The 18333-nt window shown below is 28.3% G+C and overlaps 2 protein-coding genes and 1 non-coding gene across 3 annotated transcripts; all 3 read right to left on the reverse strand.

Moving 5' to 3' along the window:
* Positions 1 to 1716: 1716 nt before the first annotated feature.
* LOC103832942 (transmembrane protein 45B) lies at positions 1717 to 3578 on the reverse strand. The gene has a single exon (XM_009109052.3). The coding sequence runs from the start codon at positions 2840 to 2842 to the stop codon at positions 1943 to 1945; it is 900 nt and encodes a 299-aa protein (XP_009107300.1). The 5' UTR covers positions 2843 to 3578; the 3' UTR covers positions 1717 to 1942.
* A 1221-nt stretch (positions 3579 to 4799) lies between these two features.
* TRNAY-GUA lies at positions 4800 to 4884 on the reverse strand. The gene is given in 2 exon segments: positions 4800 to 4835; positions 4848 to 4884. It is a non-coding gene; the product is annotated as a tRNA-Tyr (tRNA).
* Positions 4885 to 7031: 2147 nt separating this feature from the next.
* Positions 7032 to 8990, reverse strand: LOC103832943 (protein JINGUBANG). The gene has a single exon (XM_009109053.3). The coding sequence runs from the start codon at positions 8867 to 8869 to the stop codon at positions 7466 to 7468; it is 1404 nt and encodes a 467-aa protein (XP_009107301.1). The 5' UTR covers positions 8870 to 8990; the 3' UTR covers positions 7032 to 7465.
* Positions 8991 to 18333: the final 9343 nt, after the last annotated feature.

Consider the following 18333-nt stretch of genomic DNA (forward strand, 5'->3'; position numbering starts at 1 on the left):
TCTTCATTAAGTGGTAAATGACTCTTATGCCCTTGTTATTTATATATATAATAAATCATTATTTAAATAAAAAAAGAAAAAAATTAAAAAATTAAAAAAAAATAAAAAAATAAAAAACTTTTTTTTTTGTTTTCGAATTATACTTTTTCAAATTCGAACTTTTTTATAAAAACTTTTTTTTTAATTTTTTTTTTCGAATTTGTTTTTGAATTTTTTTTTTCAAATTTCTTTTTGAAAAACGAAAATTATGTTTGAAACTTTATATACTTTTTAAGTATTTATATATTTATTAGAATCATAAATTTCACTTTCCAAAAACCCTACCCCACCCCTCAACTCTAAACCCTAAGTCTAGATTAGTTAATCCCAATGGTATAATTGTACTTTACCTTTCATTAAAAGTGAGGGTAAAAATCGTTAGTGTAAACATGAAAAGTAGTACTATGAATGTGGTATTTGTGTCAATTTCCCATGAATCAACAGATTTTATTACAGTTAGACCTAAATAAGAATAACTTGTTAGTATTGATTATTGATTCATAAGATAATTACACCAAAAACTCATAAGTTTTCTCCCCATCAGTCTCCTTATTTTCAGTTCAGATCAAGTAATATTAATAAGTTCAATTTTAATTCTAACATTGTTTGAATTGTTTATTCAGTTTTAAGTTAATAATTATAAAATAAAAATATGATATTATATGATAACTTTTTGTTATTAAAAATCATAATCATGTAGTCAAACTAATATTCAACGTAAAAAAATATATTATTTTATCTTGTTTATTAGCCTTACATTTTAATATATGAATTTGTTTTTAAAATAGTCACAAAATCTAATTGTTTTTTTTTTTGAAAAATGATATTATATAATCAGTTTATGTTGTTATAAATTATCTTCAATCTTTTATATAAAATTATTATTTTTGAATAAGGATATCTATAGTATTTTATTTTCTAATTTATTTTGTCAAGTATATCTTAAAAACTTATATATATGTATATTTATTTTTATTTATGTTTACCTTTTTACTTTTAATTTGTTTTGTAAAAAGGAAAATTTATATTAAAAATATTATTAAATTTTTAATAAATAAAGGAAATAACAAAAATAATATTAAAGATATTATATTCAAATTAAAACTATTATCATATTTATCCTAATGGTGGCAAAGTTACAACACAATTTATAATGCTACGGCGGGATGGACAATCATTAAAATTTTACAAAATAAAAAAGGGGGATTATCTTTTAGAAGAAGATTTCTAAAAGAATTTATATTTTCAATTTTTTTGTGAAGTTACGTTATATATACATGTATAGTAAAAATTAAATTTTTTATTTATATTTATTCCGAAAATTTAGAAAAGTAATTTAATTTTTTTTATATAAAATTTTCTATGTTTATATTTTATAAATATTTATTTTTCTATTTATGTGTTTTTGAAAAAGGGAAAATAAAGTTTACGGATATTTCATATTAATTATTTTTTTTGTTTTGTAGAGTTGCTGATATTTGAACTTTCAGTTCAAATCAAGATAGCGGATCGAATCAAATTTTGTGGATATTTTACTCAGACCTATCTATAACCCACTATTATTTTATTTCTATAATAACATTTAGAATCAATTCATTCCAACTCATACGCTTTCTTTCTCTAAACTAATGATTACTATTTTTTTTTATTTAGAAGAAGAAATAAGAATTTTTGTTCATAAAAGTAATATCTATTTATACTCTATATTTTGAACAATTGCTACAGTAAAAAATACATTAGAGAAAATTTTATCTTTATTATAGAAGTTTTCTACTTTAAAATGAAAAATATCAAAAATACAGTTGAGATGGTCTTATTATGTCATTATTAGGGCTACTTATTTGTGTATGTACATGCATATTACATCATATTATTATATTAAGATAACAGAGTAAAGGCCCATCTATTTTTGATCGGAACTAGGCGATACTTCCACCGTCAAGGCTGGAGAGCGATCACTTCCTTGGCGGCAAAGACGCTCGTACTCCGAAGACGACCTATTCTTAGGCAACATAACTTTGCAGGAAAACTTGAAACACAAGGCACAAGTAATGATCAATATAGCAGACAAAATCCAACTAAACTGAAGATTCGCCAAAGCCTTTGCTCGAACCTCAGCGCCAGGAGACTCACAAGCCACCGCACTGCTATGAACAAAACTTCTGTTATCAGATGCTGTCGTGTTGCTTACGCAACCTCTAGGAACATACCTTGGGACCCAAAGCATGAAACCCATGTTCAAGAACCAGCATCCTTGAAACATAACCGAAACCGAGAGGACTAGTGCTGCAGAAAATGATTTCGGAAAAGAAGCAGAAGCTAGAGCCGAAGAAAAGGAGACAAAAGCGATGAGCTGGAGAAGGAAATGGTAGTGACCTTCAAGACCTAAGTGATCAGTGGAGTGAAAATGAAGGAGGAAGAGTTCTTGTGCAAAGACAGAAGCAGATAGGATCCCTATTATACCGGAGAAGAGATCTGAGGAAAGGGTTAGCTCGCAGAAGAGAGCGAAACATGCGAAGATAATGAGGTGGAGGAACATGGAAGCATGTTCTAGGTTGTCTGGCTTGAAAGAGGAGAAGTTGAAATCAGGGAAGTCTATAGTTAAGAGGATGATGGCGAAGAAGGAGAAGAAAAGGATCAGGACAAGCTCGAGATGTTTGAGTTTAGGGAAAGGGAACCAGAACTTGGCAGAGAAAGTTTCAGGGCCTTTAAGACAGTAAGATCTTATGATGTTGAAGAGATGCCAAAGACCAAGAAGTGCAAGTGAGAGACCAGGCACAAAATGTCCTAGAAACGTTCCCATACTAATGTTTTTTAGTGTATCTTGTTAATTCTTAATTTTCGCCGGTTAATACTGGTGTTGAATGATGTGTTTGTTAAGAAGCCTTTATATACAGGTGAGGTATCTTATGTGTTGCGTGATGGAACATACCACTAAAATAAAAGTTGAGGAAAAAGAAGCAGAAAAAGTGGCTTTGCCAATACGTAATAATTTATAATTGCGAAAAGTAACGTACTCCCATACCTATGAATCAAGAATCTTAATTGAATTGTGAGAAAGAAACGTACTCCCATACCTATGAATCAAGTCTTAATTGTATTTCTTAGGCCATAAACCAAGATATACATACATATTGATACAAAAGGTTAATCAAATGTTAAACGTAACTTAAAAATTAAAATTTTATAATATATATTTGGGTACATAGAATAATACTCCAATAAATTTTGTTATCAAAACGTAATCTTATTCATTTACAGGTTCACTTTTCTTTTTCCTATTTAAACTTTTGATTTTCAAAAGATATAAACTTTAATATTTATAGGATAGTGATGCAAAGGTTCGTGCATGCACTTAATAATTGACGCGAAGTTTTAGAGATGCAAAGTCGAGTGTGACTTCTTAGAATATAGAGTTACAAAAATATGAGATTCAAGAAAAAGAAGAAGATTTATTTAACTATGTTTAATTTAGTTATGGCACTACCATTTGAAAATGTAACATGTCTTCTATAAATATTACAAAATGATCAAATATTCGATTTGATGTGCTAATATTGTATAAGATAGTGTCTCCAGAATTCAAATTTTCCTCTTTTGGTGTAATATAAAATAACAATAATAAATAAATTGACCTAACTTTAGATTAGGACCCAAGGAAAGTAAGTCATTAAACTATTGAGGATAGATTTGGGTCACACTCCATCCACTCTAAGTGGAAACTAAAGAGTGATTCCACTTAGTCAGAAAATGGAAATTACGATGAATCCATTTAGGAATTTACTACCAAATTGAAAAGAAACAAATCAAATCAAGTGTTATTTTAATTTTCCGATTTAAAATTTTGATTGGTACATGATTACCATTGACTTAATTTGAGTTATATATATGGGCATTAATCGAAAATGTTATCACTCGTCGATTAGTTTTAACTCTTTTGTTTGGTGTAATAGTTTTAACTTTTTGAGTTGAGTTATTATGTGTAGAGTTGAGTTATACTTTTGAGTTATTTTCCTTGTAAATTTTATAAATCAAATACTAAATCAACAACAAGGAAAATTGTATGCATTAGAACTTGAGTTAACTTGAATTAAATTTTATTGTTTATATTGTTGTCCACGTTTTCTTTTTAGTTTTTCAGCAATTTTAATTTTTTTTTGGAACATGTCTAACGTATACATTTTATTAATTAATTAATATTCTTAACAATTGTATAGAACTATTTATTTGTTAGCTTTATAAAGTTTCTTATTTCCGTTTGAATTATATAAACATTTTTTTACAATTTAAGATTTTAAGTTGTTATGTTTGTAACAAAAAAAATAAAACTATATGTAATTTATATGGAGTTTTGTCATTATACATATAAAATGTTAAGTACCTTTCATTAATTTTAATTAGTATATTTTATCTATCTCTAGTCTATTTTGATTATTAAGTGAAGTAATAATTTATATTTCTACAGTAAATCTATCACATAAATTTATTTTTTATACCGCCTAATTTTTACTTCAAATTACTTCAAATTATAATTTTTATTTAATTCAGTTCTAATAGGACTAACACATACAGTTTGTAGGCAAGGCAACAAAGATTGTATTTAGTGATTAGTGTGAATTGGGTTATTAAATACACGTATGAGCCTGTTCTCTTTATTTTATGGGCTTTCCAAGGAAAATGAGGAAAATAAAAACAAAAACAAAAGGAGCTCTTGGGCTTCTTCTTCTCACGGGCCCTAAAGATCATTAAAACCAAATATTTCCGACCTGCCGGAATCGAACCAGCGACCTAAAGATTATCTGCGAACACTACAGTCTTCCGCTCTACCAACTGAGCTAAGGTCGGTTGTGTAAGGTGCCTTACTAATATAATTATATCGTAAATATAAACAAGTACATTTATAAATAGGTAACCGTGGATGTTCAGATTCCCATTAAAATACTGTATAGTATATTTACAGAAAACATGAACTTATAAATCCCCTATATATTATTTGAGAAGCATTACAACATTTTTTTGTAGCCACATGTCATCATTAGAATGATTCTTAGAATCCTTAAAGAAATAGGTTGGTCCATCTAAATATATAATAAACTTTTTATTAAACTAACCATAAATACATTATTAATGTGCTTCATTATTTCCATAAATAAAATTACAGAATTACCTAATATGGCTAAAGTATATATGACAATTAATGACTTTGAATAATAAAGATTTGATAAAAATAAGTGTATCTTATATTATATTTGTTTAATTTTAAAGTATTAAAATAAATTAAACAACCATAATAGCCATTTAATAAAAATTAAAAAAAATCTATAAATGTTATATTTTGAATTTTTAAAAACGAGTCTAAATTACTAAAACCATTAAAAGTTTCACATTCAAATTTTGTGATCTATGGTTTAAAAATTTTGTTATGACATGATACAAATAATTAAAAAATCATATAAGTTGAAAGTCTCATTTAATAAGTATTAAAAATATAAAATATAATAATATATATATGGTTGTATATATATATCATTTTAAATTAAATTATATGTCATATAAGAAAATAAATAAATATCTTAATTTTGAAATTTACTTTGAACAATTTTATTTTGATAAAAAATTTGAAAAAATATTGACAAAATTAATTTTTAAAAATATAATAAATTACTTAAACTATTAATCCCACAATGAAAATTTTGTTATCAGTAATTTAATTTTTTTGCTATAACAGATACAAATGATAAAAAAATATGAGCAAAAAGCATTATTTAATAAATATTAATATTAAAATATGATATATATATGTTACTATCATTTAAATTTAATTATATACTATATCAAATAGAAAAAAATATTCTTTTGGATTAATAAAATTTATTTATATGTTCGCATCAACTTAATTATATAGGTAATAGTTACTGACTTTTTAATTATTCAATATATATTTATTATTTCAAAATAGGTTAGAAACATATAATATATAAAATAATTTATATATATAACATTCATTCCGCGCAAGGCGCGGATCTTAACCTAATACTACTTATAATCGTTATTTTCATATAATAAATAGTAACCAGGTATGGTTTATTATTCATAACATTCTCTAGAACTTTAGTACTGCAGTTTCATTACGAAGCACATCATTTAACTTAACTTCCACGATGCTTGTTCCTAAGTTATTACGACCTAAGCCATATAGACTAAATATCGTCTCTTATTCCATTTAACAAACAGTTGTACTAATCTATTTTAAGCAAAAGAAACGCAGAAGTATTAACCCCAAACTATCGGAGCTCATGTTATCAACAATCCAAGCTGGTGTGGTCTTGGATTTATGTCATGCTAAGGTATATCCAAATTTTCTCTAATTGAAAACTTGGACCTATTGTTATCTATTTAATCTGTACATGTTTGGGATCAGTTTTGAGTTGGTGAAGTTAGTATTTGACACTCGTGTGTGTTCTGAAGAAAAGATGTGATGTTATTATTCAAAAAAAAAGATTTGATGTTTGCGAAAAGTGAGCAAAAAAAAAGAATTAGATTTAATGTATAATATCAGGGATGAAATTGTTGAATTTATTTGAGAGATATTCATCAAAACTGAGATTCCTTATATTTTTACAAGATTTTTTATCATACAAAAAATGCTAATAAATAAGAAGAATCAGATACAAATATGATACAAATGATTCTTGGATCATATATCTCATGATTTTTCTAATTAAAGGAGAAACCAACTGCTTGAACAATAAAATCCAGTCAGAACAAACAATAGATATTAGATATAGATGCATGAATCATATAAAAAGCTTATTAGTTAACTGTTGCGTTACGTATATTCATCGATCATCGATAATAAAATATCACAATTTACACAAAAGGGTCACCTCATTTTCAACAATCTGAACTAACATATCCACCTTACGTATCACAAAATCTCCAGTTGCAGTGTCATATTTACAGTTTCCAAAATAAAATAAAGAAAACAACCATAAAAATGAAAAGGTGGAATTCATTCAACAATGACAACCAACCATATACAAACATATGACCCAAAAAATATAATACAAGCCAGTTACATTTAATACATTTAACAGATTTTTTTCTAATTTTTTAATTATAGCGGAATCTTTCTTTCCTTTCTTTCTCCACCTTCTTTCTTCTTCTGGTTACACACATTATTTAAATATGTACAAACTACATAGAAAGAATCTAGACAACAAAAGGGGACACGACTTTATCGAACTTTAGAAGAAAAGACAAATTTCACATGACGTGGCTGTTCACTTGTACCAAGATCTACCTATTTGCCTCCCAATCAATTTCCACTTTACGACAAAGAGCAACAATCACATGGGAATGGGCCGCGTAACATTCTATCACGCGCTTCACACCTTTACGCGCTGTTGACTTTAATGTTCAATAATTAAGACGCGTAGTCCGTCACGCGCCACACTTTCACCGATTTGTCTAAACTTCCACTGTACACTATCCACCGTTGATCTGCCTTATCACCGTCGTCGACATCGTCCTGTGCTTCTTCCACCGCCGTTAAACACTTAACAGGTCCGTCGTGATCCATCAAAACAGAAAGACACGTGTGAGATCCGTCGCCGTTTCTCCTCCAAAGGCAGATATTATTATCAGCTCCGCCGCTCAATAACAGACTCCCGGCGGAGGTGAGGCATAGCACCGCCATTCGATGACCGTGAATTGTCCCGCCGTGAGTCAAATATTTTTTCCGTTCCCAAAAGTTAACGGAACCGTCAGATGATCCGCAATAAACCACAGCGTCGTTTAAATTAACGGCTAACGCCGTTACGGCGCTCTCTTGTTTCATCAACACGTGTACCAAAACATGCTTCTTGGTCTCTTTCCCTTGGAGCTCACGTTTCCAAACTTTCAACGTTCCGTCGGCTGATCCGGTGAATACCAAATCGTCAAACCCGGCGACCACCGTGTTGACCGCGTCGTCGTGAGCCTCGATCGATTCTAGACATTTCGAATCTGATAGTCTCCAGACTTTTAGAGTCTTGTCCCACGAACCGGAGTATAGTAAACCGAGATCTTCGTTTACGGTAAGACACGACACGGCGTCGAAATGTCGGATCTTCAGTTTGTTTTTCTTGCGACGAGTTTCGACGTAGTTTTTCGGGTTTACCGATTTGGTGAGAAACTCTTTCAGCGTCGGTAAGCTTCCGACCCTTGAGTATCTCTCAGGGTTTCTCTTCGAGCCTCTCCAAACCCGGATTTTACCGTCTTGGTGACCGGTGAAAACCCGGTTATCTCCGGTTATCACAATCGCTTTAACAAACCCGCTTGTTGATTTAAACCCGGATAAATCTTTCAGATCTTTCCAGACCCGAACGTTCTTGGAATCGGATCCCGTGAAGAGGAGATCCCCTGAAGCAGCAAGAGAGTACACGTGTCCTTCTTGCCTCACGATCGTACCGACCAAACCGTTGTCGGGATCATCCTCGAAATCGCTGTTTCTGGTTTGGTAAATCCAAGGCGATTTGTGGTACGGAGAACAAGTTTGGTTCCAGGGTGACTGATTAGTAGAGGAAAACGCCGTCGTATTATCGTTGGGTGGATAGTAAGTTTGGTTCCATGGAGATAGTGGGTAGATTGGTGAATCGCTAGTTGAGGCGTTGCTTGGCCGCTGAGAATCGCTGTTGGTGCTAATCGCGTCTTTATTATCGTTGTGGTTGTGATCTCCGTCCGTGTGGTAAGCTTCGTCGCCGGTGGAGAGGGAATCCGATTTCAAGAAAGAGGCGAAAGTGAGCCTCCGGTAATGATCGTTGTGACTGTGGTTATCTTGAATAGCCATACTTTATCGAGATAACAAAAAAATGGAAAACTATTTGTGTTCGATAGAAAAGAAACTTCGATCTTTTTTGTTTGTTCGCGTGTGAATAGTGGTGTAACAATCTTCTAATTTTATGAAGAAGAAGATGGGTGGGGCGTTGGGGTATATATAGAGAATCGTATGTAGAAAGGTGTGAAAAATGAAGACGTGTAAGATCGACACGTGTTGGAAGTGAGTCGAAGACCGGGACACCGGTTGTGCCAGTTTAATTGGAGAGTATGCAGACAAAAACATAAATATTTAGACAAAATCATTAAAACGGTATTTTCTGTATAAAGTAAGATAGAAACTAATATATTTTGTTTGTTTGATAAATAAAGTGCTTAAATATGTAAAGTGGTGTTTGACCCAAAAAAAAAGTGATGTATATTTCTTTACAAGTTTACAAAAACAGTTCGTTATATCCGTATATTTTTCACGAAACACCTTATACGTCTGAAGTACTAATATTACCAAGTACATTTTTGTTGATCAAGCGTGAAGATATTTTCACCAGCAAGAGATGTGAATGTGTGAGATCACCTTTGCATAAATGTTTAATGTAATTTTGATTTTCAATTACCGAAAATAGTAAATTTAAAAAATGAGATAAGTTATGGTGAAAGTATAGCGGTATAAGACTATCTCCAATGGTTTACTCTATTTTCCACTTCAAAATAGAGTAACTTTATAATAGAGTTCAATTCTATTCCAATGGTGCTCTATTTTAGAGTGAAAATTAAAGTGATAAATAAAAAATAAATAAGTTACTCTATATTTGGAGTAAATCTATTTTTTCTATTATAAAATGGAAAATAGAGTATATTGGAACATTTTTATTCTAAATTTTATTTTAAAGTGAAAAATAGAATGAGATTGAAGATGTTTAAGAAAGACGAAAACGTTATGTTTGGTATGCTATATAATAAATGCATTTATGGTTGGTGATTATAAAAACAGTACTACGATAAGAAACCACCAATCAGACTTGTATCAGTTGACAAAAAGATGGCTTTGTTTTATTTATTTTTTTGCTAAATGCTTTGTTTTATTTTCGGTTGGTTGGCCAATAAAATAAGACAAGGTATGTGCGTGGCTGTGCTGTTGGCTCCTCATCTTCACACGTTGCAGGCTTGCAGCATCATACTATATCATTACGTAATCGGGAACAAACACAGAAAAAGTATTTCTCGAAGCGTTAGAGAGAATTTGATTATAATATTTGATCTTAAGATTTGGTATTGGTCACGTTGTGAGAAGTTTTCTTCTAGATGCATGTTTGACTTTTCTTTTCTGTCTCCTTTGTAAAACAAGTTGAATTAGGTTTTTCTCTTGTTCAGTTTCAAACACGACTGAATTTTGAATAATTTTCCCGTTTTTGACGTAAATATGATATGTATTTTTGAAAAGAAAAAGGTGTATGTTGGATAAATCTGTGTTTATTTGGGACTTTGTTGGTAGTTGAAGACTTGAAGTCGATGGTCTATTTTATACTAGTTTGCAATATACATGTTCCCATTAGAAGGTTTGGAATTTAGGTAATTTAACTATGACAATAAATAATGGATTAACTTTTACTTAAACATAAGATTATATAGTTCATATTATTGTCAGTAGAGCCGGTCTTTAGAGCAAACAAAAAAGTTCATGTTTCCAGCTGTTTTAGATATTAAGAAATTTCGGCCAAAAAATTTGCAAACTATTACCTTTAATCAAGTGATGTGAGCTCATGAAAGTGGTCTTAGTATGGGCAAGTCGGGTTTGAAGGTTCTTTAAAAAAATTGATTATGCTCTGAAGGTTCTTAAATCTATATTTTCTTCTTTTAAAAAGTCGCCAAAAACAAACAAATATTGATTATGCTCTGAAATATATCTATTTTTCAAGTACAACTGTATATATAATTTATGAATTTCTGTTCCTCAACCAATTATGAAAATTGAAAATTAGGTAGATATGTATTAATAAAATGTTAATCCAGACGGAACAAAGCTTAGTATAAAACCTTAAAATATGTTAGTATTGTGTTTACCTCTAAACCCTCTTAATATATATATTATAAATTTTAAAATAGAAAATATTAAGAATTTTATGATTTGTTCACTTTTACATAAATATTAATTTATTATTTTATGATGTTCTGTAGAATTAAGTGGGATGAATGATGGACTGTAACTATAGACTATAATTAATATCTAATTTAGTTTGTAGATGTTGTTACTGTAGTTTTATGATTCCTAATCTGAAAATTTCAGCCTCCAAAAATATTGTTTTAGAAATAAAATAAAATGAAAAACTTACAAATCCATAAGTTCTATATATGATTAATTTAAACCTTACTGAAAAAACACATGATGTAAAAAATGTATATACGTGGGAGATTTTCTACTACCCAACTAATCACCAACACAAATATCTAAATTCATCAAATAGAATGGAAGATAACTTTTTTTTTTTTTTTTTTTGACAGCAAGAAAATTTACAGACTCATAAAGACTCCGTAAAGAATGGAAGATAACAAACCGAAGAAATTGATCAAAAAAAAAAAAAAAAAAAAAAAAAAAAAAAAAACCTGTCGGCCATGGGATAAAAGGACTATACACGTGTTGGACCACGATTCCTTGTATAAATACTTTAATCATCACATAACCAGGCTATTGTTACAAAGACAGATCGTAATTTACTAAACGATGTACAATCTACTTCGGGTACTTCTAGTTACCATCGTAGCTCGTAACCATTTTCCCTAAGACCATCCTTCATAAAAAATAAAAGATTTTTTTTCAATAGTATATCATTTTGAATAGAAAAAAATAATATATATATATATACATATATATATAGTGTTTTCTCAAATTTTATAGAACAATATCCATAATCTCATTTTTATTTTACAGATTGAAATTTAAATCTTATATGGTTTTGTCTAATATTTAAAACATAAAATATTAGTATTTTATTTAATAAAAGTATTAATATTTTAATGAGGCAATTATAATTTATATAAATCAATTTTAATTCTATTAAAAACATGTATATAATATTCCATCTGTTTCAATATATCTGATGTTTTAAAGAAGTTTTGTTGTTTCATAATAGATGAAGTTTGCACAAATCTATGTAACTTTAACTTTATCAAAATCTGTGTAACCAATTAGATTTTTCTTATTTTTATTTATAATTAAATAAACTAATTTTATATTGTAATTTAGTGATGCTTTTGATAAAAAATAGTTTTTCTTAATTTTTGTGCATTGGAGTAAAACATCAAGTAATAAGAAACATAGTTTGATACGCACGTCCGTGCATATATTTTTCATCTCTTTTATAAATGTATTTGATATTATTACAAATGTTTTAAATATATAATTTTTATTTTAGTGTTATATATTGTGTAATTCTATAATATTATTGTTTAGATTTCTTATTTGGAATTATTAATATATATAATGATTTGTTTAATACATTTTTTTAATATTAATTTTTTATTACTTACAAATATATTTTTAAATTAGGTACAATAAAATAACAATCTGAAATAAATTAGAGAACCTCTTTCAAAATATGTTTTTCTATTTAATCTATACATTTTGAATATAATACATTTTTAAAATTTATTTATATATATTATAGAAAATATATATCTTTAAGATCATTTATATATACATGTTGTGTTTAAAAAATATACTTTAACATTTATCATTTTAGCATTTACGGGATTTATAAGTAAGACATTATTTTGTTTAAATAATATAGCCATATTATTATAGAAAATTTTATACATAGTAGCATCTATCATAATATTTTAGTTTATTTTTTTGTTATAGGATATTTTTTTAATGTTATGATATTAATTTTTCCTTTTTAATTAAGATTTTAAAATATTAGATTATTTTAATTCTTACAACATATATAGTTTGTTTTTCGTGGTGCATTTTAAAAAATTATTCTTTATTATCTATGATTTTATCTTTTGTAAATTTTGAAATATTATCATTTTGAATTTAATATTGATTTTCAAAATTGAATATTTTTTTCAAAAAACCTTTTAAAAACTGCACAACTATTTTTTGAGTTTGGAAGATTACATGAATTTTAAATTTGTTGTTGTTACAACGTTAATACATTCTCTTATAAAAATATTTTAATGTTGGTAATATTTTCTAAATTTTCTCAACTGATTTCTTTTAAATTAAAATAAAAATAAATTTACAATTAAAAAACAATAAATTTATAATTAAAATTCCATTTGTCATTAATATTTCAAATGAATTATTAAAATTTTGGCATAGTTTTGAAATAGGATATAAACTAAAGGTTATTATATACTATTATATTTTTATATAATTTTTTTTTAAAAATATATTGTTGTCAATTTCAAAATAAATAAAAAGATAATATATAATTGTAGATATAAATTTTTTACTTATGTTAATAAATTTGTTATTGTATAAAAATATTATATAGTTTCTGAATTTTAACTCATTTTAATGATGAGTGATAATTTATTTAATAAAAAAAATTTTTTTTGTTAATTTACATATTTAATTCAAAATTACTTCTACTTTTAGATAATACAGAATATAATTATAAAATTTATAAAAAATAGTGTATAATTTTTATTTTCTTGTTGTAGAATAAAATTTTAATTAACACTGATTTATAATAATATTATATTATTAATTGCAAAATTAATTAATGTGCTATTTTATAAAATATGTATATTTTTAGTAAGATTTTGTTAGACTTTTTCTCAACAGATTTTGTTATAATGAAAAAATAAAAATCAAATTTATAGTTGGCTTATTATTAATGTAAATAATCAAATATGTCTTATTAACTTATTCTTTAAATGGTTCTACTATGACTTGTTAATATTAGATAGAAATAGAATCATAAATTAATAGGTTAGATTATAACTGGAAAACATCTATAAATTTTCAAAAATAAAAATATTATGAATCTAGAGGATGCCGGGCAGAGCTGGCCCATGGACCAGCCAAGGAAGCAATAGCTTCCGGCCACAAATGATCAATAATTTTCCTTGGTCTAGTGGCTGCGTCTGAAGGCTATAGTTCTCTACGCCCAACCTGGATTCAAATCCTCGGATAGGCTGCTTGTTTTTTAGACTTACTTCTGGTCTTGGATTCCTTAGGACCAGACGCCGGGTAGAAAGTAGCTGATGAGAGAGAGCCAGTCGAAACTGCTGTGAAAAGTCTATAGACAACCTCGCCAAAAATGCAACTCCTTCGGGCTCAACACGCCAACGACGGGAGCACAACACACATTAGTAGCTACTGGCTGACTCACATCTTTCGAGATAAAAAGTTTAGAGCAATACAAACATCATTAAGAAGAAATAGTAATACACTCGTATAAACTAACTCTGTCACACTCGCGTTTGATTTTGTGTTCAAGACAAAATAACCGTCTGATAAATATGTGTATGATAAATAAAATTAATAATGTACATGTTTTCATTTTGAAAAAGACTAATGAGCAGTCTTAAAATCGTAAATCGTTTCGTGTTATTCATCGGACCTCAAGGCCTCTATTTATATATACAAGATTCTCCTACAGCTATCGAGAATAGGAAAGTACATAAACCGTCATAAGATAATGATAAGCTAATTAGATAATTCTAAACTAAGTCGGATATGGATAATATCTCGTAATACCCCCCGCCCCTCCCCTAGTTGGAGCATACAAGTCTAGAATGCCCAACTTGTAGAGAAAGATTTTGAATTCCTTTCTCCCTAATGCCTTCGTGAGTATGTCAGCCAACTGATCCGCAGAAGAGACATGTAAGGTCGAGATCGTGCCATTGATGATGAAGTCGCGTATGAAATGACATTCAGATTCTATGTGTTTTGTTCGTTCGTGAAAGACTGGATTCACACTGAGATATAAGGCCGATTTGTTGTCACAGCGGAGAGTCATGGGCTTGCTATGAGGAATGCCAAAGTCACGTAACAGGCCCTTGATCCATAATAGTTCTTTGAGAACTTTAGTCATTGCATGGTACTCTGCTTCAGTCGAGGATAAGGACACCGTATCTTGTTTTTGTAGTTTCCATGAGATAACAGAACTTCCAGTCTGAACAATCCAACATGTTAGAGAACGTCGAGTTGTTGGACAGCCAGACCAGTCAGAGTCGGACTAGCCTATTACATGAGTCGGACAGGAAGCACATAACATTATGGCTTGACCAAGTGTGCCTTTCAAGTATCGGATGACATGGATAGCCGCGTCCCAGTGCTCTTGTCGTGGTTGCTGCATGAACTGCGTAAGAATGTAGATCGAATAAGACAGGTCTGGTCGAGTCGCAGCAAGGTATACCAGGCAGCCCAAAAGTCGTCGGTATCGGCCGGGATCAGGTAAGAGAGCACCATCAGCTGCGGAAAGATGATGTTTCTGATCAATTGGGAAACCGGATGGTTTGCATCCTAACATCCCCAATTCTGTTACAACCTCGGTGCAACACTTTCGTTGACACACATAGAAACCGGCAGGACTCCGAGTAACTTCGAGGCCTATAAAGTATTTCAGGAAGCCAAGATCTTTCATATAAAATCATGTGCATAGATAGTCTTTGAAATCTGAGGACGATGATGATGATGAGCAGGTTGTTTCTTTGATCGTAGTCCACGTCCCAACGTGTTATCGGTAGTTTCAGAACTACTTGTTTCAAGGGGTTGATCAGTTTCTGGCTGATCTATCACAGTGTCAGGTGTAGTAGTCAAAGTGATGTCGGTAGGCGTGTTGTTTGTGTTGCAAGATCAACAGCTGTCGGAGCAGGTGATGTATTTATCGGATGGCTATCGTCGATGACAACCATTGTAGGAGCAACTGTCGATGGTGTCGTATCAAGCGTTGGTGTTTTGTCCAATTAAGGGAAAACGTCTTCTTGGAACAACACGTCATGAGAGGTAAATACTACTTCTTTCTCAAGATCATAAAGCCGCCATCCTTTCTTGCCATACGGATATCCAAGGAACACACATTTCCTGCTCCGAGACGCAAATTTATCACCATGAGTCTCCAAGTTGTGTGCATAGCACAAATATTCGTAAACGCGGAGCTGCTCTAGGGATGGTGGGTGATCATATAGTAGTTCAAACGGTGTCTTTTCGTTTAAAAGCTTTGATGGAGTTCGGTTTATGAGGAAGCATGCGGTCAGTGCACATTCAGACCAAAACTCGATTGGTAATCCAGATTGGAATCGTAGAGCCCGAGCCACATTCAGGATATGATGATGTTTTCTTTCTACACATATGTTTTGCTGTGGTGTTGCGACACATGATGTTTCACATATGATACCGTTTTTGTGGAAAAACTTGGTAAAACACATGAATTCTGTACCATTGTCACTCCGGAGGATTTTAACTTCTCGATTGTATTGTCGTTTGACCAGTGCTATGAAATCGCAAAGTCGAAGTGAAACTTCTTTCTTGTCCGGAAGAAGATATAACCAAACTGTTCTTGAGTAGTCATCGACGATCGTTAGAAAACATACAATATAAGAAACAATAAATAATAAAGCCCTTTATAAAAAAACAATAAATAATAAGTAAATATACAAAAGAAAAAATGGAAAAACTACATTAAACATCTATCTGAAAATGTATACTTTTACATTTTAATAATTTCCAAATATTTTTATAAATGTATAATATAAAAATAAATAATAAGTAAATATACAATATAAGAAATAGAAATATTACATTCAACATTTTTTATAATATTAGCATTTAATATAAAAAAATAAAATTAGAATAAGCAAATAAAAAAAATAAACAATAAGTAAATATACAATATAAAAAATATAAAAACTAAATTAAACATCTATCTAAAGATTTTACAATAAAATAAATAATCAGTAAATATACAATATAAAAATATAAATATTACATTAAACATTACATTAAACATTCATCATAATATTAGAATAAGTAAATATGCAATTTAAGAAAAAATAATAATAAGTAAATATGCAGCAGAAGAAATATAAATATTACGTTAAAATTTATCTTAATATTGTTATTTAATATAAAAGAAAAAATATTAGAATAAACAAATATAAAATATAATAAAAAACTAAAAAATAATTAAATGTACAATATTAGAATACGAATATTACATTAAATATCTAGCGTAATATTAGTATTAAGTAAATATACAATATAGAAGAAATAAAAAAACATATAATATAAGAAGTAGAAAAAAATATATTAACTATCTATCTGAAAAATATTAAATAAAATAAATAATAAGTAAATAATACATTAAAATATATTTTAGTATTACCATTAAATATAAAACAATAAGAATAGTTAGATAATTAACATTTGAAGATCAATATAATTCAGCTCGTAGCGCGGATTAATCCCTCTTCGAAAAAAAAACACGTGCCATGACTACTATTATAATCTTATTAATTTAAATCATATTTTCATACTACATTTATTACCATATATAGATTAAATCATACGAAAATATAATTAAATATACATTTGAATATGTAAATATATAATATACAAATTATATATAAAATAATAAGTAAAACACAATTTAAAAATATATATAATATACAAAAATAATATTAATCTGTAAATACATAATAAAAAATATAAAAAATATATTAAGCATTAAAAATTTATCTTAAAATGTAAATACAGAATTTAAAAAAAAATTGAAAAGGTATATTAAACCTTAAACATCTATCTTAAAATGTAAAATATTGATATTAATTAAACATATAATATACTAAAATAATATTAATAAGTAAATACATAATATAAAAAATGAAAAAAATACATTAAGCACTAAACATCTATCTTAAATTGTAAATAAAAAAATAAGGAATAAAAATATTACATTAGACATCTAAATATACATTTAAATATGTAATTATATAATATAAAAAAAAGTAATAATAAGTACGTACATACGAAAATATAGGTAAATATACATTTAAATGCATAAATATATAATATACAAATTATATGTACAATAATAAGTAAATACACAATTTTAATAAGTAAACACATAATATAAAAATATAAAAGTACATTAAGCTTTAAAAATTTATCTTAAAATGTAAATACACAACTAAAAAATAGAAAAAGTACATGAAGCCTTAAACATTTATCTTAAAATGTAAAATATATATATGATGTAAATATATAATATACAAAAATAATATTGATAAGTAAATACATAATATAAAAATAGAAAAAATACGTTAAGCATTAAACATCTATCTTAAAATATAAATAAAAATAAATAAAAAATGGAAATACTACATTAGACATAATTCTTAAAATGTTAAAATTAATTACATGTAAATATGCATTTAAATATGTAAATATATAATATACAAAAACTAATAATAATTAAGTACACAATTTAAAAAATGAAAATACTACATTAAAAAGTAATATACAAT

Source organism: Brassica rapa, chromosome A08, assembly GCF_000309985.2.
Source record: "Brassica rapa cultivar Chiifu-401-42 chromosome A08, CAAS_Brap_v3.01, whole genome shotgun sequence".
Lineage (NCBI taxonomy): Eukaryota > Viridiplantae > Streptophyta > Magnoliopsida > Brassicales > Brassicaceae > Brassica > Brassica rapa.